A 27,834-nucleotide genomic window follows, 5' to 3' on the forward strand; every position below is an offset into this window, starting at 1 on the left:
AGTCGTGACTGGAACTGGGATTCTTGTAACAACTGCAAAATGCTAAATCGTTTGAGGTCATGGTGCTCCGGACTAGATCTTAATCACTGCATTTTAATCCTTAATCCAAGCAATCTCTTACTGACGACTGATCGTCTGGCAGTACATGAACAATTTCCAGACAAGACCTAGTGGGTAGGCAGTAGCAATATATAGCCAGCTAATTTTAACATTGTCTGGTTTCCAAGTTAGAGACCTATAAGTGGTAAACTGGAATAAGGTCTTAAAACGGGAATGTAAAGTCGCCATAGTAACACGCTAACGATGCAAGTGCTTTTTTTTTTACATCAGTTCACTTCTTGCAACTTCAGCTTGACTTTCAGCAGTGAATCCCAGTATCAACAGAACTGATACATCATCAGATGTCTGAACGGATGTCCTGAATGGAACCTATTTTAAAAGGTTATTTAAATCCAAGGTGAAAAGCATCTCCAAGTAAGAGTACTTATCTAGAACCAGCCTTGTTATCAACTCATTACAATGTATATAAATCTGCAAAAAAAGTAATGCACTGATTGTACTTGATCCAAGCATCAACATTATTTCCACATGAATAAAATATTTTGCATCAAAAAAATACACAATTCTAATATAAATAAGTAAAATAGAAGACGAAGTTTTGCTGATGTGATATATTTTATTCATGTGGAACTGATGTACACATTTAAATCCAGTGAATTCAATGCATGATTTTTTTTTTGTTCTATATATAATTTAGCTGTCTTGACAACTTGTCCTCTAGGTCTGGGTCTCAGTAGCACAAACCAGTTATGCCCCAACTTGCCTATACTATGAACGAGCTATTGTTGCTATATTGTGGTTAGTATACATTATGGCTATATAACTGTGTTTAACTCATAGGGGTCTAACTCCCTCTGAGCCCAAGAAATTCTAAAAAGGCACCAGCATCACCAAACCACAACAAGGCTCTATTTATAGCCAGCTATATTTGGAATTTGTCCTTCCATAGGATAGTGCTGGAACAATTAAGCTGTGCATCAGTTCCTTGGCAAATCCGATGACTGCCAACTGATTCCTAACTGAATTTGACAACTGCACTGTGGCCCATGGCAGTGGGGCTTCCTCTCTTAGTGGAAAATGTTCCATTGTAGACACAGCAGCCTGCCCACATACAGCACTGCGCAAAAGTCAGAAACCATCCTTTCATTTAATTTCTAGTCAAAACAGCCTTTGAATACAAGTCACTCATTTTCAGCATCATGAAAAAGGCAGAAACAGAACAGAAAATTACCCAGAAGCTTCAACAAGTGAATATACTATTGAATTTTTCAGTATTTGGTGTACTATTTCAGTATTTGGTGTACCCTGTGCCTTTATTACAGCTACCATTCTTTTCAGAAGACTCGCTTTCAGTTTTTCAAAGAAATCTGCAAGGATATTGTTCAACATCTCCCGAGTTCAGTCTTAGAAGTTGGTTGCATTTTCTGTTTCTCACAATCCAATTCATTCCAAACACATTCAGCAATATTGAGGTCTGGACTCTGAGGTGGTCATTCCATTGTTCTGAGACCACCAGCAGCTTCTTTATTTGATAAGTATGTCTATAGAATGAACAACTTCCCAGAAGGTCTTGCATGATGTATGAAACTTTGCATATACTTCTCAGCATTCTTGATGCTTTCAATCAAAAACAAATCACAAACTCCAGATGTTGTTAAACATCCCCAAACTTGGTCTGATCAACCTCCATGTTTGACTGATGGTTGTAGATGTGGTTTGAAAAGTCATTGCTTAGACAGCATCCATACTGCCTTCTGATACTTCTAAAGATCTCAGATTTAGACTCATCAGCCCATAGAACCTTACTCCACATCTTAAGCATCTAGTTTCTGTGTTCTAGTACAAATATTCCTTTTCTTTGTCTATTTCCTTTTCTCAATATAGGTTTTTGACAGCCACACTCCTTCAGACCCCTACCACTGAGTTGTCTTCTCACAGTTTTTCAGATCAGAAGCAACAGCTATAACCTGTAGGTTTTTCAGATTAGAAGGATAGAATAGTTAAAGTGGCAGTAGAGTGCACAAAGAAAAGACTGGACAAATTAAATACTGAAAGACTGATATTATACTATATTATGTTGGAGACGTGCAATTTTCTGTTAAATACATGTTTCTTGCTTTTTTTCTGACAATGAAAAATCAATAACTTAATAGCTGTTTTGACTGGAAGTTAAAGTTTTGCAAATTAAAACTTTTGCACAGTACTTTCGCTTATAATTCTTTTTGGTCAAACAATCTGGCCCTATATCAGCACTTACTCCTAAAAGTTTATTATCCCAGTTATGTATATACAATATTTAAGAAGTGTTTCTGCTAAAAGTTAAGTAATAAAACCCTTTTACACTGAAAAAAGTCAACTTTGCGCAAGAGACGTTTGTAAGGCCGACTGTTATTTTAACACAGAGACAAATACGGTACGTTTTATACCACTGAACAAGAGCTATTAAGGGTGCTTTTACATATGCCGGTTTGATCCTTTTCAGGATGCATTTGAGACCCTGTAGTGACAAATATATGGCTACAACAAATAAACCCCAAAGGAATGCTGGTAAAAGCTGATGACACTGGTTAGGGACCTGCACCAGTGTACCAAAGGTTTATGAAGTTGCAACAAGGTTCATGGAACTTCCACCAACTACAACCAAGTTAAACATATAACTTAAGGACAGCAAAAACTAAACGTACCCTGTGTAAATTTCGTGAACAGTGTGTGAAGAACTGCACCAGAGAACTGAATTTCATATGTGAAAACACCCTACCAGAATTTGAAGGCAGTATCGTTTCAGATGTCTGATATCAAATCCAATAAACCAAAAGAGCAATAAATGACTAAGATTTCCCCGTTGGGGAAAAGTATTCTATGCTATACATTAGCGACTAAACGGCTAAACTTGAAGAAGAAGGCATGGATTGTTTCACAATCGAATCTAAGTGTAATATAGTATTGTTATCTCTTTCTAACCTCAAAAAAAAATTCCATTCTCACTTTCTCTCCCTTTAAGCTTCGGATTCGGACTGGTCTGTGGTGACGCTGCCATTCTGTTCCCCTACAACTGACTGGTCCTGGGTATCTGTGACTCCACCCACAATAAAAGTTGGCCCGTCTCCTTCCTTTTTTTCACTGACGGATTCAGAATCCGTAGGCTTTCTTGATTGCTCAGTCAGATTAGGCCCCTCCCATTTCTCCTCATCCAGCCGACTGGAGATTGACCAGTAGAGGTGAGCTTCCCGACGGGCAGCAGCCAAAGCCAGCTCTCGTGCAGAGCAAGAAGGTGTGTCCACCTATGAGAGAGAGGAAAGGTGAAGCTTTGTTAGCATTAACTGGCCTAGATGTAAAGCAGTGGGAGAGTCTGATTCACAACTTGCATCCAGCCAGCCATAGCACTGGAGACGCCAACAAAGTAATACTCAGCCTTTATATACAACACACAGGGTGACAAATATGACAATATTTTATCATTGATATTATGCCACAATACACTTGTGTCGTAAGTATTGTGAGCACTGAACGTCTCACAAAAGACTTTGACCAATGGATAGATTTAGACCAATTACAGAAAGCCAACAATGAATGTAAATCAGTTTGTTTAATGGTCATATAAACAATAAACCTCTCAAAAAAAGTAGCCAACAGTTTAAGAACAACATTCTTTAACAAGCGACTGCAAGGATTTTACATATTTCACCCTTTACAGTACAAAATATAATTAAAAGATTCAGAAATCCAGAGAAATCCAGAGTTTATAGGGCAAAGCCAAAAATCACAACTTAATTCCTTTAGATAGCACTGCATTAAAAATCAACATGCTTCTGTGATGGATATCACCATGTGAGCTCAAGGATACTTTGATAAACTGTCGTCAAAAAGCTAGTTTAATCTCTGCATCCGCTGTGTTTTCCAGGCCACAGAAGTAAAGGACCATCCAGATTGTTACCAGCATGAAGTTCAAAAGCCAGGGTCTGTCATGGTATGTCGATGTATTAATTCCCATGGCGTGCGTAACTGTGAAGACATCCTTAACGCTGAAATATATATACACATCTTGGAGCAACATATGCTTCTTTCTAGACAATGTATTTTTCAGGAACATCCATGTTTAATTCAAATGACAACAACAAGACACATTCTGCAAAAAATTCAAAATTTGATCAGTTGGTATCAGTCCTCAAACTATTAAGTGTTGTTAAACGGGAGTGATGTAACACAGTGGTAAACATGCTCCTGTCCCTAGTGCAGGCATCAAGCTTGGAACAAGCGTATATTTGCAAATAAAACAATAAAGTTCATAAGGTAAAAATACAGTGTTTTTGTTCTGATTTTCTGTATTTCAACTTAATACAACCCAAAGAGAAGTTACTAATCACTGTTTTTTTTTCCATTAACATTTCACATACTATCTCAACTTTTTTGGACCTGAGGATTGATTATTAGCTCAGGTATTCTTTTTGTACCTCAAAGGTGTGATGGAAGGCTCCATAGTCCACATCAAAGAATCCTTCAGCTAGGGACATCATCGGGCTGAACCTGTGACCCCACAACACCTCCTCTGCCAAGTAGGAGCTCCGTGCCTGACATGTCATACCTGTCAATCAGACAGACAGAGAGATAGGTTAATTTAGTGTTCTCCTTCTCTTAATCCAGGGGTCAGCAACACACGGCTCTTTTACTGCCCCGTATCGGCTCCACAGCAGAATTCGATTTTTAAGTAAAAATAATATTGCAGTAAAATAAAGCTCTGCTGATCATTCAACACAGTTTAAACAATAAATAGTCTTAAAAGCTGGAGTTTAAAGGTATAACTGCTAATTCACCCTTTAACCCTGAAGATCGGTGCACAGACTGCTGGTCAAAGAGGCAAAGAGATAGATTTAAAACTAACATCGATAATTTGGAGACGAATTGACTTATTTGCATTTATAAGCACTGTTTGCTGATATGTTTAATCTGCAATGAGAAACTGTCAAACAATTTTCCTGTTCCACCTTAAATGGTGCAGCAGTTACATTCTGGCGCCTCAGGCACCATTTAAGGTGGAACGAGAAAATTAGAACAAGAAGCTGGCGAATGAGAAGCTGAACGTTGACCAACATTTCAACGTTCAGCCGAACGTTGACCAACATTTTTTACAAGAAATTATTTTACTTTTGCGGTAAGGTTTCCTGCCTGAGATCCAAGAAAAGCGGCTACAGCTGAGCTAAAGCTTAAAGCAAAACAAAGTAAGTGTGCATTTTCGTTTATATTATATTTTTTAGTCTACACTGGGACATTAGCACAACCAAGATGGTAAAACGTTGCTTCAAGAAATAGACATAAAATGTTTTGGCTCACAAGGCGGATTGATTTTTGTTGAAAGGACAAAATGGCTCTTCTTGACATTTGGGTTGCCGACCCCTGGCTTACTCTCAAGATTCTGGATAGATGGCTTGACACTTTTTTCAAAACACAATCTAATCTGTGTATATTCATTTATTTCGAGAGTAATTACTTGGCATTTGTGTGAAACCTTATGTGTAACCTTAAGAGAGTTTGTATGTGTGTGCCTCACCCGTAGCCTCCACCATGCCCTCCAGAATAACGACTATCTCAAAGTCTTCTTTCTCCAGCTGAGCCTGGGACATGTCCCAGAACGGGGAGCGGGAATCGATCTCATGAGAGATGACCAGCGGTGACACCAGAAACAGACGATCATCCCCCGTCTCAAAGCCCACGCTGATGTCCGTCTGATCCAGAGGTATAAATTCACCTGAAGAGAAACAATGGGTAGATAAAAGAAGAGAAGCTGCTTAAACGGTCAGGCTAGTTTTTAAAACGTAATTCACAGATAAAACAGGAAAAATAACAATAAGAATTATAGCTGGCACCACACGTCTCCAGCAACCTTGAGGGAGTCAATGTGGCCCAAATACGGAGCTACTAGGGACAAGGGATGTCCAGACAATGACAAGGATGTATGTGAATTGGGAAGAGGCTAAAATACAGTATGAAATAAGTGACACATTCTATTATAACATTTAAATTAGAATAAAAAGACAGATATATAGTTGTAAACAAAGCTCAAGACCAGTCTACCTGCTTGGCTGAGTTGGAAAATCTACACCATGTATGTTTGCCTTCCTCCTTACTAATAAGCTGAGAGTTGGTCCTTTGATGACCATGGTGTTTCATCAATTCCTTATTGGTTTAGAGGACACAAGTCAACTCAGATCCAGGCAAATAAGGCAGCAGCACATAGGGATTCATGTTTCAATCATTCTCTTTATAGAAATAACCTACTTTTGGTAATTTCATCTAAGATTCCTCATTGGGAGTTTTTGCCAAACCCTGAGGTTACTGGGGGTGAATCATGAAAATGCTAACATTTGAGTTTCAAGGATGACATGATCTCCCAGATCATAGGTGGCCCACCAATAGGTGGCAGCATTGCATTCTTCAATAACTTCACTGATGAGCTACTGCAGTCGATGCCTTTGATTTCAGTTTAATGTTTTGTAGTCTTGATGATGTTACAGTTGGTGTCTCACCCTCTTGAGTCTGTTTGGATTTGATGAGTTTGGCTCTCATGTTGGCTCCCACAATGTGTGAAGATCTTAAATCCCCGACTCGGAACATCAGACACAGCTTATCGTCCCGCAGAGAGATGACCGCATTCCGGGAAAACACCAGCGTCTCTGCCCGCTTGTTTGGCTGAGAGATCTTCACAAACATGCATCCCACCTGACAGAGAAAAGGGAAGGGAATTAAAGAGTATAGAAACAAGGAGATACAACAAAGAGATGCAGAGACGCTCACTTAGAAGTCTGTTAGCCCCAACAGGTGTGACATTATAACAGTGGAACTGTGCCAGAAAGCAGGTTTCTGCATTTAAATTCATTCAACAGTAGCACTTTGTATCCTGGCAACATTAGACTAAATCTACATTTTCATAACCTCAAGTTATTCCTTTGTCCAGATGTCATAGTTTGAGGTGTACAGAAATAGTATTATGGCTTTTGGACAAGAGTTTTACGTCACAGCAGAAGGGAATGATAAAGAAAGATAAAATGCAGGGAGCGATAAAGAAAGATAAAACACAATTAAAAATGGATACTGGTAATATGAGGTAAAAAAACAACTAAAAACAGACACTGGTAATATGAGGTAAAAAAAAAACAATTAAAAACGGACACTGGTAACAGGAGGTAAAAACATTAGTAGCACAAAAAGTTAGGAACACATAAGATAATAATGATAATATCCGAGGGAAATCGTTAGGTTTTTGTGTTGGATGGGTAATTAAGGCTGCCCTTTCAGATGAGCTCATGAGCTAAAACTACAGCTACACCAGTACAACGCTGGACGTTGTCGAGGACTCGTCGTCTTCTAGCTCGTATTTCCTCAGTGAACGATGTGCCAAAGTGTGTCAGAGAAATATCTTTTCATTGTTTCTGGGCCGAGCTAACATCAGAGTAGTTAGCCAAGCTAGTGAAAAAGTCACACCAGAGCCGGTCAAGCTCTCTCTGCCCTCTCAGTCACAGCAGCTTAAGGCTAAACTTGCCACCCATCCAGGGTTTCCCTGGATTATCCAGGTTTTTGGTTGACTGTCCAGGAAAAAAATGAATTGTCCAGGAATCCAAGCATTTTCATTAGTATTAGAATTAGTAAATTAGTATTTATCATGCAGTTAAAACTGCTTCTTTTAATCCAGTCAAACTACAAGGACTGAGTTTGATTAGTTCAGACTACAAATGTTTGTGGAAAGGTGCCCTGCTGGTGACAAGTTTGGGCACCAGGCAGCACTGGAATGAAATAACTGAGAAGACTGGGTCCTATAGCTGAACTGACATCTGTCTACCTTAGATTCCATCATGAGCACAGCTACCTGTCCTCTGAATTTAGTACAAAGTCAAGCCACTGATCGAGTGTTCGAGAATTTTATAGGGCTGAGGTGGTAACCATAGTCATGGCACTCATGTTTCATAGTATCAAAGTGTAATAATACACTTAATCACAAATATGGGCAACATTACACACTTTACAATCTCTTAATGCATGAAATTTGTGTTCTATTGACATTTTGGTCTATATATGTTCTTGGTCGTCCTGTGCATGCCTACTAGCACCTCAAACAGAACCTGAATTTCTAAAAAATTAGGTTTTATTCTCACTCACTCCTGGTTACTTACTTTTTTTAATTTTAAAAAAGAAAATGTTTGTGTGATCATGCACATCATGTGTGTATGTGTGGGCTTGCACTGAAAAAGCATTAAATTCATTTGATTCAAATGTGTACATACATTTAAATTGATGAAATATATGATACCAACACAACATTGATGTAAACATTTATTTAACGTATTTTATTCATGTGGAAATTATGTACACATTTCAGTCAAGTAAATTCAGTGCATCACATATTTCAGTATGTTTTAAGAGAGTGTGTGTGGGTGTGTGTGTCAAATATATGGGTGAAACACAGCCTCAGGAAGAGACATTAAACCAGGACGCTTGGAACAAGACAAATTAACTCATCACACACACACACACACACACACACACGTGTACGTTTTTAGTCCTCATTAGAACCACAATCTCTTTACCACACTATTACACAAAATCAGGTTCAGAGACAATCTTAGTGACAAAGTAAGAAAGTAAATTAACTTCTGACAGAATAATAAAGGACAGAGAGAAAGAGAGAGAGAGAGATCATGAGAGAAAAAAGAGGTGTAAACATAGAGGAGGAGAGGGAGAATGAGGAACATCCTCTTTTTAAAATGTATGACTCATTTGGCTCTGTCTGAAATAACTCTCTCATACACACAAACACACACACACACACACACACATACACACACATATACTGTTGGCACTTTGGAGGATCTGTAGAGGAAAGAGAATCGAGTGAGATGAAAAATAGAACCTATTCTCTCACCTATAGCGCAGAAAAAGAATCCAATATGAAAAATTATACAGCCTGGCTCATATTTACAGAAGGAGAAAGAGAGGGGGAGAAAATCAGAGTGACAGAAGTGCATCTGGTGCAGAGATATGGTGTGAAGTTGAAGTGTTAACTGTCAAAATTAATATTAATCACTTTTCACCCTGAATACTACGCAACTACTCCGGTATGCTAATCACTATGCTAATCAGTATTTATACGATCTCCCTGCAGATGCATGCAGCCGGTAAATTCCACTATGAAAATGAAGGCTGCAAAGAACTAATATTTTGATAGGTGATTATTTATGTGAATTAATCAACAAATAATCTATTGTTGTATAATAAGTTAATAAAACGGTTGTATGTAGTTAGCTAGCTGGATAGATAGATAGATCACTTTATTAATCATAGAGGGAAGTCATCTATTACAGTGGCACAAAGTGTAGTAAACAGCAAAACGAGCAAAAGTATTGCCATGTGGTATTATGCAGATGCATAAATAGAAGACGTAAAGATATATAATAAAATATACTAATACAACCATAAAATATAACGCTGCGTCCAGTGAGTGCTAACTAACATATATAATGCTGTGACAGGATGAGCTGTCAAATGAAGTAGCTGCTAAAACTTTTAAATAACAGAAAATGATATGGCTTAGAATATTGTAACATAACATGATGAGCTTTATTGATGTTTGTAAAGCAAACATAAGCTCATTCTGACAAATCACTTACGGTGTGAACTCCATGTAAATGTAAATGTACCATAAGTGAATTGCTGCCCTTAGGTTAAGTTGTTAATGTTTGACAAACTTTTTTATTGTTGATATTATCGATAATGTAGACTAACTGTTTCAGCCCTAATGAAAATGCATTTGTAAGGCCACAATTCATAGTCTAAATCCAGTTCTGGAGGCTGCTTGTCTATAAATGACTGCATTCATTGTCTAAGTTTGTGTGCACTAAAAAAAGTAATATATTGAACTTTCTTGACTCAAATGTGTACATCATTCCCATATGAATAACTGTGAATAACTGAAATACTTATTGCCAAATGGACTGTCAACTTGGGCTGTCAACCTGGATCAAATTGGATCTAATTAAATCCAAATGTCAAATATTTGAATGTGTTTTTTTTAAGATACATTATTGTTTATAGATACATTATTTTTCAACACATTTTTTCTATGTATTTTTCTATGCAGGATACATGGCTGCAGTAAATGCCATATCAAATAAATATCAAGCATCCAGCATTCTCAAAAGCTCACAATGTAATAAACAGGTCATTCTCAACCTGGGATCACAAGACAACTGTCAAAAGAAAGGTACATAGGCCTATTCTGACATCTTTGAGAATGACTATTCCATAATATACCCCACAAGAAGGCCTGGCACGATATTTTAGCCGACAAGTAACTGTCATGTAAATAATTGTCTGTTGCTGTTCATTGGACTATTAAAAGTACAAGCTTGAGTGGCCACATTTTTTGTAACTAAAAATGTAATTTTACTCTCGTGTTGATGTATTATATTTATTCATGCACATTCACATGTACACATTCAACTCATGGAACATTCAATGCATTTCAGTAAATTCAATGCATTTTCTGTGTGCATATGTGTCTCTGTGTGTTCCTACCATAAAGGCATTGACCATAGAGCCGAGTATTGCTTGCAGCAGCAAAAGCATTGTGCCCACAGGACACTGGTCGGTGATGACACGATGGCCATAGCCGATGGTGGTCTCAGTCTCGATGGAAAATAGGAATGCAGAGATGAACCCGTTAACATTATTCACACACGGAGTCCATGTCTCGTCCTCTAAATGGTCCAGATCACCCCTGGAGAAAAAGATGCAGAGAGAGAGCGAGATAAGTGCACTAGCTTGAAATGGATGGACATAGACAATAGCTTTTCACGATATGCGATTGCGATACTTATTACAGTGTCTTGTTTTCTGGGGTTTGCTAAGTTGGAATGGACAAAATGCATTAGTAAAAATATGCCATGGTTAAAAAATGGCTTCAAAACTAAGTTTTTTTAATCCAACATTTCACGAACGTTGCACTACAACCAATTATGCTTTGGTGAACCCCTGGCATCACTGGGATTTGAACTTGTAATCTCTCAACAAAACGTTAAACCTTACACAGCTGTGCCACTTGGGGCCCTGGTCAAATTTCTTTTTAATTGAATTTGCAGTTGGTCAGTGTCTTCTAATGTAGAGATAAACAGATCCCATTTTTCTCACCCAATATTGATGCTGATACCTAAACTTAGGGTACTGGCCAATACAGAAAATCATTTTGACAGCGGTGCCATTTTACCCTTTAAATTTCAAATCTATACACTTCACTGTGAGAAACTGCTTAAGATCATGCTTCTGTATGTAAGGTAACATTGGGCTGTTGCTACTTACAAAAGAAACCTATAAAAGAAAAAAAAGTACATAAGACTGTGTATAACAAAGAAGGCTCTCATGCACTGTTACAATTGTACAACAACCACGAGTAAGAAACAGTAATGGATGTGGATAAGACCGGTCAATCCACTTAATAAGGACAGTAGTTGATAAAATTCAACAGTATTTTTTGAATATATCATGGTATCAGATGACATTTAAGTTTGCATTAATGAAGTAAATGAATGTTGCTGCTACTCTGTAGTAAAAGAACGTCTTATAAACCTCACATAGCCTCTTTTGACTGTTTTGTTTTCTTCTCTTAAAAAGGGAGTAAACCTTACACATACTGTAAATGGTGATCAGACAAAAAGCACATTTTCAGAACGAAAACTTACTATTCTTTCAACTGTTATAGATTTTAATGTTGATGTTAATAGAGTAGAATAGAATAGAATAGATAGAATAGAATATTTTCCAGCAACATTGGTAATTTGTCTTGACAAACAACATACAAACCTACAAGCATAAAACATCAATACCTACATGCTAAGAATAACTGATTCACAGTATCTTGGTTTACTAGTAAAAACGATACGTTGGCTAGCACAAAAGGGCAGTATCAGTGCAGACACTGATCCAGTGTATCAGAGCAATGCATCAGTACTTATGATATCCAAAATATGCTCAAAACTGATAATGATATCACATCATCATATCGGCCATGTGAGTCCAGTTCTGGAGAAGCACCAGCCAGGTCACACTCGCTCAAGACACTTGATCATACTGCTGTGGAACACTGATCATATCTCCTAAGAACTGGACTGAAACCCTGTGACCTCATGTTTAATACATTTTGTCAAAGCATAAGTTAACACTAAAATAATTATTTGGTTTCAGTAGTGCATTTTCATCCTGGCAAGCAGGAGGGCTTCTGTGAAACCTAGATTTAGATAGAGTGGAGAAAGCAGAGCAGAGAGAGAGAGAGAGAGAGAGAGAGAGAGAGAGAGAGAGAGAGAGAGAGAGAGAGAGAGGAGTAGGAGTGTGTTGTATTCATCTTCTCTAGTACTCACCCACTCAAATGACTGCAGGTTAATGTCAGGTGGGTATGTGTGTGTGTGTGCTTTATGTGTTTGTGCATGTTTTGTGTGAAGGTGTGTGTCCATGTGCATACATGTGTGTGTTCTTCTAACCTGCAGGCAACCCTGAAGAATACACTGCATAAGTGTGTGTATTAGTAATGCACAGAAATGAAAATTTCTAGTCTAAACCGAAAGTGAAAATTATATTTTTTATTATTGCCTATTTATTTATGCTTCTGAATGAACATACTAAACATTAGAACTAAAAACTACAGGTAAAAAAGGAAATATATTTGCATCATTGATAGTCTGCTCTCAATAGGAAACATTGAGCTTTACCATACAGTTTACAATTAAACAACAAATAAAACATTCTATACTGGATCATTAGAAAGACTGCAATAGCAGATATAGAAACATTTAAAAAAGGTAACCAGTTCAGAAACCTATAGCAGGGTTTAGTGGCATCATTCTTTGAAGAACATTTTTGCAACTTTAATATAACAATTCTGGTGGATTCTGGTGCACTCTAAGACTGCAGGATCAGGGTAATCACTGTGGAATTATTTCGTTCACTTAGTTGCAATACATGCAAATACAATGATGTCCAAGTGTTGAATTGTGTTCTAGGTATTCCGACTTTGTTGAAAATGTGTTGCTTTCCATAACAAACTGAAAAGGTCAGTGTGTTCTATTTGTTTTCTACTGGCTCCAAATGGTGTATCATGCTTGGACCCCGACGATTGCTATTTACAATATCATTTTTAGGCTTACTGTAAGTTCTCAAGACAGTTCAGAGAAGATAGCAGTTGACTGTCTTGGTTGTAAACAATGATACTTGACACATATTAACCTATTTTATCCCAATGCAACACAGCTCTCTTTTAATGTGAATTTTTAACGTGAATTTTTGTCACCGAACAAGTTTGCATACATATGAATTTTAGACTTTCATTCCGACAGCTAGACAGGTTGCGACATCACAAACATGATGAATACAAAACAGACTAATTTTGCAGTTTAGCTTCCATATATGGACTGTGTGGACTCAAAAGTGAGCAATATGTTTTGAAAGTAACAACAATGACAGTGCATTAACCCCTTAAATGGTCAGGGCCCACTGGCGGGCCTTAAGTTGTGTTACACACTTCTGTAACCTAAGAATAACTCCAGTTTGCATTGAAGTCCCTGTAGTTACTGAATAATGAGGTTTAGTGTGTAATAAGCCTGAGATTTTAGGGGGTTAAACTCTTATATCAAAAAAGCAAGGAGTACTCAGTTTCCCAGGATATGGGCCCTTGAAATAAATAAATGAATTGACTGTGTCTGTGAGTGTGTGTCTTCTGGGCTCTTTTACATACCTGCAGTACGCAATAAGGTACCAGATAGCTCCGAAGAAGAGCCAAGTGACGGCGTAGGCCATGACGAAGACGAAGAGCGAGCAGCGCCAGTTCAGGTCCACCAGCGTGGTGAAAATGTCTGTCAGGTAGCGGTACGTTTCCCGCATGTTACCATGTTGCACATTACAACGGCCGTTCTTCTCCACGTAGCGCTGCCGCTTACGCTTACTACGCGCTACAGACAGAAAGAGAGAGGAAGGATAAAGAAAGGAATATAGGAGAGAAAACCAGAGCCAGAACGAGAGAGGGAAGAAAAGAAAGGGTCAGAGAAACAGCGGAGAATGAGAGAAAAATTGGAATGGAGAAGCATAACAGATGTAAAGCATAAGAGAGCAGAGCCAGTGTGAAAAAAAAGACAGAATAGGAGAGAATGTGGATGAAGAAAGACATACAGCAGAGTTACATCACACTGATTTTTCTTCTCATACATACACACATACACATACACAAATTGTCACACAGCAACAGAACAGACCCCCAGTCCAAATCCTGCAGTGTCTTGATTCTGCAGGGGGGAGGATGCAGAGGCTGCGCTTTCTGAAAAACATGGTAGTGGCGCAGATATTTTCACTACACATAATGTCGCTGTCGTAAGCTCGTATCTGTGAAACGGTAACTTTATAGAAGAAGAGAAAAACATTCTTAAGCCTTTTAAATGCTTAGAGCCAAATCCTCATTCTAACAGCTACATAACTTACATATTAGATTCACAGTAGTAACTAGGGGTGGGCAACATAAAGTGAAAAAAGTTGGGAGGGTATGTGAGATGCCAATAAAGCAAAAAGCAGTTCTTAGTACATTCTGTTTGACCTGTATTTAAGGGCGCTTTCACAATGTGCAAGTTACCTATACCATGGGCACTAATACACCATTTGAACTTTACGCTGGTAACAGTCTGGCCAGTCCTTTACCAGAGAATACAACATCCATTATTTCCATAAACAATCTGAAAGGTTGACTCATCAGACCACAGTACACGTTTCCACTGTTCATCAGTCCATTTCAGTTGAGCTTAAGCACAGAGAAATTGGGCATGTGGCTTCCACTGTGCATAGTACAGTCTTAACTTGCATTTGTGAATGCAGCAATGAACAGCGTTTATTGACAATAATTTGTCAAAGTATTCCTGAGCCCATGTGGTGATCCGTCACAGTAGCATGCTGGTTTTTAAGGCAGTGCTTTTTGAGGGACTGAAGGGCACTCGGCTGTGATTTCATCCTTGCTTTTTACAGATGGCCTGAATCTTTTAACAACATTATGAACAGTTGAGAGTGAAATACCTAACATCTTTACAAATGCTTAGTGAGGAACGTTTTTAATAGTTGGACTATTTGCTGATGCATTTTTTGACTAAGTGGTGGGCCTCAACCCATTCTTGTTTATAAAGGTCTAGGCCTTTTATAGATGCTCCTTTTATACCCAAGCATGATTACATGTTGTCAGATGATTTAACAACGTTCCTAGTATTAAATTTCCCTGTTCCAACTTTTTTGGAATGTGTTGCAGGCATCAATTTCAGAATTAACATATATTTATGGAAACAATGAAGCTGATCAGGGATTAAATATCTTCGTACTGCTTCTGTTTAAATGCAAGTTGAAGTGGATTTAAAGACGACTGCTTACTGTTTTTATTTGCATTTGGTATTTAGAGACCTCTCTGGTGGAAATGTGTAATTGCACAACATTTTGTGACGTCGGTTGTGCTTTGGACCCCCACAAGCGGATAAATCTGATGATTGGGAGTGTGTTGAAAGAGTATTCAAAGGGAACTCAGTCAAAATGTGGTGAAGGACGTGTCTTGCGATGATGTAACAGAATTTTCTACTACTGTTATCTTCATTATTATAAAGTTGATTTTGCATTTGAAACCCAAACATCGAGCCAGACCTTCTTTTTGACTCTGTGCATGTGACGTGGTCTGAAAAACTCCTCCGAAATCCAACTTGACACCTCTGACTTTTAATTAATCATTTTCATGCTGTACAGGGTGACTCACAGCAGCGCATGCACACCATATTTTAGCGTGTTGTTTTTCTATTGACTCAGTAATGCTACTTCAATTTTAAAAGTCTAATTTTAAGTCTTACATAGTGCAGCTTTAAAATCTACATGAATCTATTTCTATTGGTCCACTTATCATGTTAACACATATAAAGGGCAGCTGGCTTTATTAAACTGTGTAAACAAAGAAACAAGGAAAAACAGAAATGGAGTTATGAGATTTTCTAATGACAGCCACGCTAAATTCACAAAGCAAAGAGGATACAATCTCTTACCCCAGCCAAACTTTCCCCGCTCCTGCCCCGCCCCCTGCAGCTTCTTCCGGGGCTGATTGGCTTGCGCCTCCCGCGCGGCCATCTTGGCCTGGAAGGACAAGTTGTTATTGGTGGACGGTTGCGGGGGTGTTGACGTCTCTGTGGTAACCACGTGCCCGAGCTCCTCGGATACGTTAAAAACACTGGTGGGTGGGGCATCTTCTTTGGCCTCCTGCGCAGGCTCCTCCCCTTTCTCTGGGACCGGCAGAGAAAGTGACTCTGGACGGGAAGAGAAGGTGGAGTTTTCTAGCGCCATCTGTGTGTGTGAGCGTGTGTGTACGTGTGTATATGTGGGGCTGGTTGTTGGCGTGTGTGTGTTGGTGGGCGGACAGCTATGTGTGTGTCCCAATGTGTTAATGATCTCTCTCGGTACGTTATTCTCAGCCGCAGAAGCTCATCCGCGCCAATTTGCTTCCTGCACAGAAACAGAACGGAAAAAAAAACACATCAAAGAGGTCCGATTAGTCAGATAGAAGAGTTTCCATAAAGCACTGAACACAATACCTCCCTGAATAGCTTGGCATTATTCTTAAGGATTGAGAATAGATCTTCATAGCAGGCCTTTAAAATGAGTCATAGTGTCAACCGGCTTAAAAAGACATTTCTTCACCTTGCCATACATGGTAACAGTTTCTACGCGAGGCAGAACGCACTATACAAAGTGACCAAGGTTGGCAAAACAAGATTTGGTCTCTCTCCCTCCTGCAGACTGAGTTTGCACAGCAAGGCTGGCTGTTTGGCCAAGTGAAAGGCTATTGATGCTCACTCTAGTGTTAATGTAGTTTATCTCATTACAGCTGATGGACATGCTTTACAACAACACCATGGAACAGCTGCACAATAGATTGTTTTTAATTCTTATCATGGAGTAGGCGATCACAATACTTGAAGACGTTGTCATGGTATACTGTAGGGGTGTGTGATATTACAAAAATATACCATGATACTTCAAGATATTTTCACAATATGCATGATATGCGTCACAATACTTACTTTTTCTGAGATTTAATAAGTAGGAACAGACAAAGCTGAATCTGTTCAGCCACATATAAAACTAGAATTATAATAATAACAATAAACCTACAGCAATGATTTTTATTCAGTGTTTTGCAAGCTGCACTGCACTAAATCCAATTGAACAGGTCTAATTATACACTCGTTGTAATGAAACATGCAATTAATTAATGTTCTTTAAGTACTGACTATATTGACAATATTCTTGTGACATAATTTATCATGATAACAATAATATATTGTCATATTGCCCAACCCTAATACACTATATGATCTAGATATTTCTTTCTTGCTGAGGTTTTCAAAGAATATTATCAAAAACTACAACTGTAGTGATTTTTGTTTGGCATGTCACATTGAACTACAGTAAATCCAGTTAAACAGGACTAATTTTTTACCACTTTCTCTTTTCCAATACTGATACCAATATTGAAGCTCTGTGTATCAGCCAACACTAATCAGTTTTTTAAGAACTACTAAGCTTTAAAATGAGCTGGTTTTCAATTGAAGCACTTAAGATGAGCATCTAAAAGTAATCCGTCATGTACACACTCCTCAAACACTGTACAAAGGGGTGGGCAAAACAGAAAAAAATATCATCTCACAATGGTTAAAGACATTTTCACGAAGCATGATGCGTATCATGATATTCTGACACACAGACAATATTATGAGCACAATGATTTTTATTCAACATTTCCATAGTGTACTACACTCTAGTGCCACTGTACTAAATCTGAGTAAACAGGGTTAATTTTGCTCTCTTTATAATCTAACAGTTGCAGTTGGTCGGTGTTTTTTAAGCAATGAGAATATCCAAGATATGCTCAGAAAGGCATATTGTGGCATTGATGCAGAAGAAGACGACAAAGGAAATAGGGCCGAGCAATATGACAATATATATCATTATTGCGATAAATTATGTCACAATACAGTACAATATTGTTTCTGAACATATTGTGGATATCATTAGTGCTTGTAGAACACCGACCAACTGCATGTTTCATTATAAAGAGAGCAAAATTGGTCCTGTTTAACTGGATTTAGTGCCAAATATTGAATAAAAAATCTTTGTTAATTTTTGACAGTATTTTTGAAAATGTAGCTCTACTGATTCTATTTTCTCTGCTCCAACTGATCAGACGTCTGAAAAAATAAATAGTGAATATTGTGTATCCTGAAAGTTTCTTAAAGTATCATGACATTACATTTTACAGCCATATTGCCCACCCCTAGTCAGAAACAGAGCTTTAAATAAATGCTCTTTTATTTACATGCAGCAGGGGAAACCCACCGCTCAGTGCTACTGACACGGCCGAGACAACAGGCAGGTCATCAACAGCCATGCACTTCACCCTGATGGCAGGCACCAACACTGCCCCAACTACCCCACAGCCCAGCACAGTAGCACACATATACATATGTGCGTCTTTTAACCGCATAATAACTATTTAAAATTAAAGTCTCTCTCACTGCTGCCATGGCAGGAACCCATGGTGCTCCATGCTACAATACTGTTTGTCACGATAATAACATTTAGCACGATACCGAAAATAAAATATCTTCATATTACCGTCCTCTACCTCTACTACCCTACAGGAAGAAGTACAAAGGTAACAACATCACATCACACAGCGTGAGTGTGTGCTTTTTCATGATAGATTTGTTACAGGAATGAATCAGATTAATTCCTTTTTTTTCACTCCAATATCCAATCCAATATTTTTTGCTGTACTGATACTGCTCAATAGCGTTATGCCATCTCTCCTAATTATTTGAGAAGCACAAATGTCTGCCACTGATATTTTTATCTGAAAATCGTAAAAAAATTGCACGTTCAACAAAGGTAGAATAGTCCTACAACAAAGTGTCAAAATCAAAGACTTTACCAATGATATAATGGTGATACAAAAGAGAAATAGTTATTAAAAATGCTGTTTGTTTCCTTTGCTGTCCTGCAGCAGTCAGTGCAGACAGCAGAGAGAGAAGTAACAAGATGCCCAAGAAAGTCCTCCATTACTGGTTTGATACACCTTTTAAAAAATGACATCCCACTCGATATAGAGAAAACAGGAATGGTTTATGGAATGTATAGAATATAGCCATCTTGTTTGTAATGATGAAAAAATCACTAACTGCCAAAGTGCAAAGTGCTGAATGATAAATTGTTCTCAGTTGTCAATGATGTTGGCACATTTAATTATTTTAATTTTTATATATTTTAAATTTGGTAATTCTTACTAGTTTATATTTTGTCTTTTTTACTGGTTCCTATGTTTTACCTTTTTATTTTAATGTTTTTTCAATCAAACTCTTTTCAATCCTTTGTTCTTTGTTCTAATACTTGGCTACATTGCAAATGAGAGTCACCCTCAATGTACTCCAACTTTAAATAAAGTTTGAATGATTGATACTGAAGCCTATAATACTAGCACTATAATATTTTTTTATTTTTTTATGTAATTTGCTCTCAGATTTTAGGCAAGAATTTGCATCATAACTAATTATGTTCTCTTTGTAATGATACAAGCATCTGGTCAGTGTTTTGCTTAAAAGTCACAATATCCATAACATGCGCAGAAAAGTGTACTGTACAGAAAATATTGTCATATTGCCTGTCTCTATGTTATTGGATAATGACCTTTAATGATAAAACATTCTTAACTTCTAATGGAAGTTAATGTAATTTTAGACAAGTTAATGTCATTTTGGACCAATTCATATTAGTCTGTTCATCATGAAATTTTAACATGAGGCAAAGGGTTACTAGACTTCTCAAATCACCAAAAAAAATGTGAAAAATGTAGAGACTAAATGGTTTTTGCTCAACAGAGGTGATACAGTTGTAGGCTTACCTTTTAGATGACAGCACTGGAGGTTCAAATTTGAAACATGTTTTATAAAAACAGATGGGGGAAACTGATAAGTTTTGAGCTAACACAAACTGGTACAACAATAGATGCTGATTGAGATACGCATTCTTATACACAAGATCTTTTCTCCTCAGTGGATGATGTGTCAACATGTGAATTTGTCAGAGAAATACATTTTCACTGTTTTGGACCTAGCTAACATCAGCTAGACTAGTTAGCTGAGTTAGCAATAAAGCTGTGCTATTTTTCCCTTCTCAGTCATGTGCTTAACAATTCAGTACCCATGTTTATAGCACCAAAATATGTATGTACTCACAAATATGAAGAAACTCACATTTTGCAGCCCTATTAAAGAGAAAATTGGTGTGCACATCCCTATTGTACAGTATGTATATAATATTAAAGTTCAAGCAAATGAAATGGACACTTTTCTCTCTCTTTAAAACACCCCCTCTATTTATTTATCTGTGACACACACATAAACCGTATCTGTTTATCTCTCTCTGTCCACCTCTTTGTATCTGAGACCTTTATCATCATACGAGGAAGTCAGAGCCAGAGGCTGCGTCTCTCTCTCCTCGTCTCCTTTCATGTGCTCCCACACACCAGTTACTCTCCGAGACGCTCTTATTATATCAATATTGATTATTCTATAAACTGCACCATGAAACATATCGTATAGCATAGCATCGTTGCATTCTACCTGTGTACATCTCTCCGTGTCTACATGTGATCATACTGCAGCGAGGCCGAGCCTATCCTAGCCTCCGAGTCACTCTCTCTCTCTCGCTCGGTGTGTGTGTGCGTGTGTGTGTGTTTACTTTAGGGACAAAGCGATGTGAAGTCCAGCTTGCTTCTATATTTAGCACAGATGGTTTAGCTGGAGTAATTGTGCCTACTCATGCATCGACCACAGCCCTGATCCTTTGTCCAGCCTATATTTAGAGCCGCGGATCTTGTCCGAGATGGTGTGTTTGTGTGTGTGCATAGATTAGGGATAATCAAATATGATCGAACATAACGATAGTTTAAATGGGACAGCAAAAAAAATCTCATATTTTGATAGTCGATTATTCCTGTGAATTAATTGACAAATAGCTGATTATTTGGCTTAAAATAGCAAATGAAGAGCTACAGCAGAAAACGTTTGCCACTGTGCTTTACTGTTTTCAATAAAATGATGTAAAAAACAGCTGTATGCAAAAGCTTGAACACAGCCAGTCAGATCATGTTTTGTTAATTTTCTAAGTGAGAATAAGTTAACACCTCCTCTACAGTAAACACTTAAATATGGCATTTTTCTGCACTTTTCAGTGCACAATTTCTATTTATTTGCTGAGTTTAACATATTGGAAAAATGAGTGCATTCACACAGGCCACATGTTATGTTATATTTTGTCCCCCAATTCAGCAAATAAACAGTAATTGTGCATTAAGATTGCAGTGTGTTCTCAATAGATGATGTGTGAACTTATTTTCACCTAGAAAATCAACAAAACATGTAGTTTGACCAGGGGTGTACATACAACTGCATACGACTGTAAAACTTTGAGAAATAACATTATTATAGACATTTTGTTACTGTACTGACTTTAGCACTAAATTTCAAGAAAAACCTTTTTTTAAATAAAATTCAAAATTCCTTGCAATGTTCTGACAGAGTGAGGTTCTAGTCTATCAAAATTGTTTTTAAGTTATTCCCAAAGTTTTACAGTTGTATGTAGTCGAATCATCAAATAAGTAAGCCCATAATTTGAAGCTACAGTAAGTAATAAGCAATTAAGTAATGAAGTAACATTATAGCTCTTCAGCCTACATCACCATTTAACCAGTTTAACATTTTAACTTGCCAGTTCATTTGGCGAGCTGTGTGACAAGGTTTCAAGGATGAGCAGATGGCTTTTTTTTACATGTTCACAAAATAAGTTGTATTTTAAGCTAATGAACCAGTTGTACATTGTTAGCTAGCTAATATATGTAATGGTGTAACAGGACGAGCTGATGACTTCCAACTAACAGAAACCGACATTTCTTATAATATTCCAGTGACTAACTTTAGTAATGTACCACGAGGAGCTTTAGTGATGTTTGTAAGGGTAACGATTCTGACGAATCACTTAGTGTGAACTGCACGTCTTCAGGGAGTAGTTGGGTTTGTCAGAACACCGACATGGAGGGAAAGCTAACATTTACTGACTGTTCTGCTGCTTCAGAATCAACAAAGGCATGTTTTCATTTCCTGTGGTCGAAGATAACGCTGTGCTTCTGTCATTAAGTCATTTACATATGTTGTTTGTGACTACTTTATCTCACTTCAGGAAAAAGTTCTCAGACTTACCCTTTCGACTTTCAGCCATAACTGACCTTTTTTTTGCTATCTGCTCACATAGATACAACACTATAAGTGAACTGCTGCCCCCTTCAGGTTAAGTCATTTACTCGACAAAAATCGACAATGGAAATATTTGTCGAATAATTGTTTGTTGCTCTTTATTGAAATGAGTGCCAATATCAAGCAAAGCATTGTTATTTCGTTCTCTTTCACATGCCATGTGATTTTTTTTTATTGTGTCGCCTTTATTTAACATTTCCCTTTGTAGAAACATTCTAATCTATGGTTCGTTCAGAAGTGTCTACAATAGTAAAGACTGCACTTAATTAAAGGTTATACAGACAGAACATCACCAACTAATTATCTACACAGATACATACTTTGAAAACCACTTTTAACATAGATCTTAACGTAGATTTTTAGCCTGGCCAAGAACACTGAAGTACGGCTCTAATGCCAAAAAAGTTAGGACAGTATGTAAAATGGGAATGAAAAAGTCATTGGTAAATTCTGTTTGAATTTGTATTAAATTGAAAAGACACAATTTCATGTTTTATCTTACGAACTTATATCTTATCTATATTAAATTATACTGCTTTTTGTAAATATACATTTATTCCAAATTTGATGCCTGCAACATGTTCCAAAAAAGTTGGCACAAAATGATATTAACCTGTTGTTGACCTTTAAAGCCTTGCATGGCCTTGCACCTACTTATCTCTCTGCTTTGTTACATCCTCGAGCCCCATCGTGCAAGTTAAGGTCCTCTGATACTGGTCCTCTAGCTGTTCCTAGGTTCAGGCTTTCCGTTAGTGGCAGGTCTTTCAGTGTTGCTGCCCCCAAACTCTGGAACTCTTTACCCTCATCTATTCACTCTTCTACCTCTCTTTCCATCTGCAAAGCTAAGCCAAAAACCTAAAAATCTTTTTTCAGAATGATTTCACCCTCTCTAGTTTATCTTTTTTTCCATTAAATTGTAAAGCGACCTTGGGTATATAAAAGGTGTTATATAAGTCTAACATATTATTATTATTATTATTATGTTTACCACTGTGTTTTATCACCCTTCCTTTTAACAGCACTTGATAATCATTTAGGGACTGAAGACTCAAACTGATCCAGTTTTTAAAGTGGATTTTTTTGCCATTCTTCGGTTATACAAGTCTTCTGCTATGCTACTGTACAGGTCCTTTCTTGTCATATTTTGAGCCCAATGAGACACACATTTTCAGTCTGAGACTGTTCTGGTCTGGTCCTGGCTTTTGAACTTTATGCTGGTAACAGTCTAGATCAGGGGTGTCCAATCTTATCTGCAGAGGGACAGCGTGGCTGCAGGTTTTCACTCCAACAAAGCAGGTGACCACATTATCAAATGTTTGAAGTCTGAGTGTAAGTGATTAAACTAATGGAATCAGGTGTGCTTTAGCTTGTTTGGAGTGAAAACCTGCAGCCACACCAGCCCTTCGTGGATAAGACTGGACACCCCTGGTCTAGACGTTTCTTTTCTTCTTTGGCCTTTGGTCAGAGAACAGAATTATATAGAATTATTATGTCCATAAACAATCTGAAAGGCTTACTCATCAAACCACAATACACGTTTCCCTAAACTGTTCATCAGTCCGTTTCAGATGAGCTTGAGAAGCTGCCAGCATTTCTGGATGTTGTTGACATATGGCTTCCACTGTGCACAGTACAGTCTTAACTTGCATTTGTAGTCACTTAGTTGTAGTTTATTGATAATGGTTTGTCAAAGAACTCCTGAGCCCATGAGGTGATATCACAGAAGCGTATCGTTTTTAGTGCAGTGCTGTCTGAGGGGTTGGAGGCTGTGGTTTTCGGCTTTGTCGTTTACATGCAGATTTCTCTGAATTCCCTGAATCTTTTGTAGTTTTATGCACTGTAGAGGGGGAAATATCTAAAATCCTTGCAATCCCTGGCTGAGGAATATTATTTTTAAACTGTACGATTTTTTCAGATGCACTTTTGGTAAAGTGGCAAGCCTCAAGCCATCATCACTCATAAAGGCCTAGGCCTTTCCTGGATATCCAAGCATAACCGCATCACCTGCTTAATATGTTTTTTGACATTTCACTACATTTTTAGTGTTAAATTACCCCTGACACAAGTTTTTGGTACATGTTACAGGCATCAATTTCAGAATGAATGTATATTAAACAACAATGAAGCTGATAAGGTAAAACATTAAATATCTTTCTACAGTTTTTTTCAATTACAGGTCAAAGTAGATTTAAAAATCAATGCTTTCTGTTTTTTATTTTCATATTTTCATTGTCACAACTTTTTTGGAAATGGGTTTGGACATGCAAATGAAACAAAGAAACTTTGATACATTAGATTTAGTAGAGAGGAAAATGGACAAGCTTGTCTTGTATTTTAGTTACCAACTAAACAAATGTGAAGAACCACTGAATGTTAACAGTGTTACATGCCATCTGTGCAGAACATAGTTATCATTTTGAAAGATTAAGTAATATTAGTAGCTCGCCCAAATGGCAATTATATGATAATTAAATGACCATCAGGGAAAATGCAAGCTATAGGGTAAGGTTCTGTAACACTCACAAGGATAAGTGAAACTGGATCACAGTGATATTGTTTATCATGGTAATTCTGCAGCTGATAGTCCAGTTATTAATTTTTCAGCATCAGAAAAAAATCAGAAAACATATATTAGGCAGAACATTACTAAACTGAACTAAATTTTTTTTATTTATTACTTTATTATAGCTTCCATTCTTTTTGGAGACTTGCTTTCAGTTTTTCAAAGAAATCTTTAAGGATATTCAAAGTTCAGTCCTAGAATTTAGTCTGTCTGTTTGGTTTTGTTTTTTTTGTCTCTTTGGTTCCTTATCTCAGTAACTGCTTCTTCACAGCTACACATCCTTTCAGACCCACAGCGCTGAACTGTCATCCATGGATAGATCACCTGTAGATTTTTTCACATCTAAAGCAAGATCAGAGATTGATTTTCCGCTCTCCTTCTAAGATGCAAGTATTGTTTATCTGATGGCAACAGTTTTTGTGGTCTGCTACGTCTTGCATGGTTCTTAGAAGTCCCATTTTCTCTGTAGCCTCCTGTTTTATCCTTTATTTTCCTCTTACTTTCTCCTTCCTTAGGCGAGTGTATTATCTTACATCTAATCTCCTTAGAAATATCTACTGAAAAAAGAATAACTTGTTCTTAAGGGCTGTTGAAACTGTAAATTAAATAAATGAAGGGTGGTTTCTGACATTTGCACAGTACTGAAACTAGAAGCTTAATGCAGACATGGTCACTTTCCGGCCAGTATTCAGAACGCACAGAGCAGAGGCAGCAGACGTTGAGATGAGTTGAAATCTCTTCCCTCTGGCCCTTCTGGATGTTCTAATTTTGGGTTATCAACTGATGAACATATGTGCCCTCACACACACACACACACACACAGATGCAGACACACATTCAGGCATCACAAGAGCAGATCGTTTATACTGAGGTAATACTGAGACACTCCGGATATGGAACATGTCAAATGGGCTAAATTAGACCTGCCCCAAATAAAGCATCAGGATTAGCCAATTCTGGTAATTGTGTGTGTGTGTGTGTGTGTGTGTGTGTGTGTGTGTGTGTGTGTTGGGGAGGGTGGTAGTCTGCAGTGGACACACATGCATTTTAAATTTGCTCCCCAATCAGAAGAAGAGAAGGTCAGATTCACCCAAAGATGCTAATACTGTGGAACAAAGGAGAAAAAAAATCACCCATGTATCTCCTTCTCCTTTTTTGGCAGCAGTAGCTGTGTCAAAATAATGACTTAGTGTCTCTAAATAATGACATTTTCTCATAATATCTCATAGTATCTTGAAATTATGACTTATTTTCTCAAAATATTGCCTCAGTATCTCAACAAAACAACTTATTTTTCTCAAAATAAAGACTTAGTATCTCAAAATAATGATTTATTTTGTCAAAATATTGACTCAATGTGTCAAAATAATGATTTATTTTCTTTTTAATTGATTCTTTTTACTGCTACATGACAAGTTGGTGGTACTTCATGTAAATAATCAACATGTAATTCAACTCTGTAGCAGCACAACATACATAAACAAACATATAATAAATAAACAACATAAACAAACATTATTTTGACATAGCAAGTCAATTTTTTGAGAGAATATGTAATTATTTCAAAACACTGTCAACATTTTAAGAAAATGAATCACTACTTAGAGATAATAAGTCAAAATTGTGAGACAATAAGTCTGTTTTTATATACAAAGTCAAAATTAGAGAAAACGGATCTCTTACTTTCTCAACACAGCCAGTCAAAAGTCCTAGAAAACAAGTCACTATTTGGAGATACTAAGTAAAAATGTAGAAAAAATGTGTCTCTTACATTTTCAACATAGCAAGTCAAAATTCTGAGAAAATGTCAGTATTTCGAGATAGTAAGTCTTTTGATATTCTGCTGCCAGAACGAGAGAAGCAAGAAAAAACAGGCGATTTGTTTCCCCTCTACCTGCCAGGAATGGCTCCCATCTGATCTACACCAACACTTCCAACCACAAAAACAAATCCCTACCACATTACACACAACAACTAGCCCGAGGAGTGTGTAGGTGTGTGTTTATGTGTGCGTGTGTAGAGTGTTTACGTGACAGAGAGGGAGATATGGAGAGAGATCATTTACTTAGCCTAATTTGTTTATTTGGTTTCTACGTGTGATTATTTCCCAGCCTCATTCATTAAAGATTAATGCCGCAGATTAATACAGCAGTTCAGCACCAAACGGAACCAGAGCGCGTTGCTTTAAGCTGAGCGTTCGCTCGGTTTAGATCTGGGATGCTGGAACCAGCAGGCAGAAACCTGACACACCTGCAGAGCCGCACAGAGGCGGCACAAAAGGAGCAGAGCTGCCGGTCAAACAGCAGCTGCACCACAGCTCTGTCCACAAACCCACAACAATGATGGCCATATTCCCAACACTCACCTCAGCCTCCTCTGCCTTTCTCTCCACAGCGCTCGGCTCCAGAGCAGCCCTTTAAACGCTGTTCCTGCTGTGTTTTCGTCTTTCTCCTCAACCCGCCTGGCCTTCCCCCAACACCTCCTGCTCCCTCAGCTCACGGTCGTGCTGACAGGGTCCGTCATGTCGTGGCCGTCACCGCTGCTGCTGCTTTCCGAGGAGACTGGAGCCCTTAGCGGGGAACAGAGAGAAGCAGCAGCCTCTCCGAGACCCGGCGACGAGGCCAAACTCGTCCGATACGAACGAGCTCTGAGGGGGAGCGACCCGGCACACCGTTTAAAATGGAGGCGCTTCGTCGCTGCCTCAGAGAAACTGAAGGGGCTCGAGCGTGATTCACCGGCGCAAGAGGAGTGTGCGCGCGCGCAGGTGGCGGCTGGCGGCGGCGCGAGCGCCGAGTGCGTTCGGGGTTT

The 27,834-nt window shown here is 38.0% G+C and overlaps 1 protein-coding gene across 1 annotated transcript; it reads right to left on the bottom strand.

Moving 5' to 3' along the window:
* Window positions 1-1,530: 1,530 nt before the first annotated feature.
* Window positions 1,531-27,723, bottom strand: kcnj9 (potassium inwardly rectifying channel subfamily J member 9). Its single transcript, XM_036561562.1, has 8 exons — window positions 27,392-27,723; window positions 16,146-16,599; window positions 13,829-14,042; window positions 10,624-10,825; window positions 6,582-6,774; window positions 5,606-5,803; window positions 4,512-4,642; window positions 1,531-3,341 (listed from the first exon to the last, which is right to left on the bottom strand). Exons 2-8 carry the CDS (start codon window positions 16,438-16,440, stop codon window positions 3,057-3,059), a joined length of 1,518 nt encoding a protein of 505 aa, XP_036417455.1. The 5' UTR covers window positions 16,441-16,599; window positions 27,392-27,723; the 3' UTR covers window positions 1,531-3,056.
* Window positions 27,724-27,834: the final 111 nt, after the last annotated feature.

The sequence above is a fragment of the Colossoma macropomum genome, unplaced genomic scaffold, assembly GCF_904425465.1.
Source record: "Colossoma macropomum unplaced genomic scaffold, Colossoma_macropomum, whole genome shotgun sequence".
Taxonomy (NCBI): Eukaryota; Metazoa; Chordata; class Actinopteri; order Characiformes; family Serrasalmidae; genus Colossoma; species Colossoma macropomum.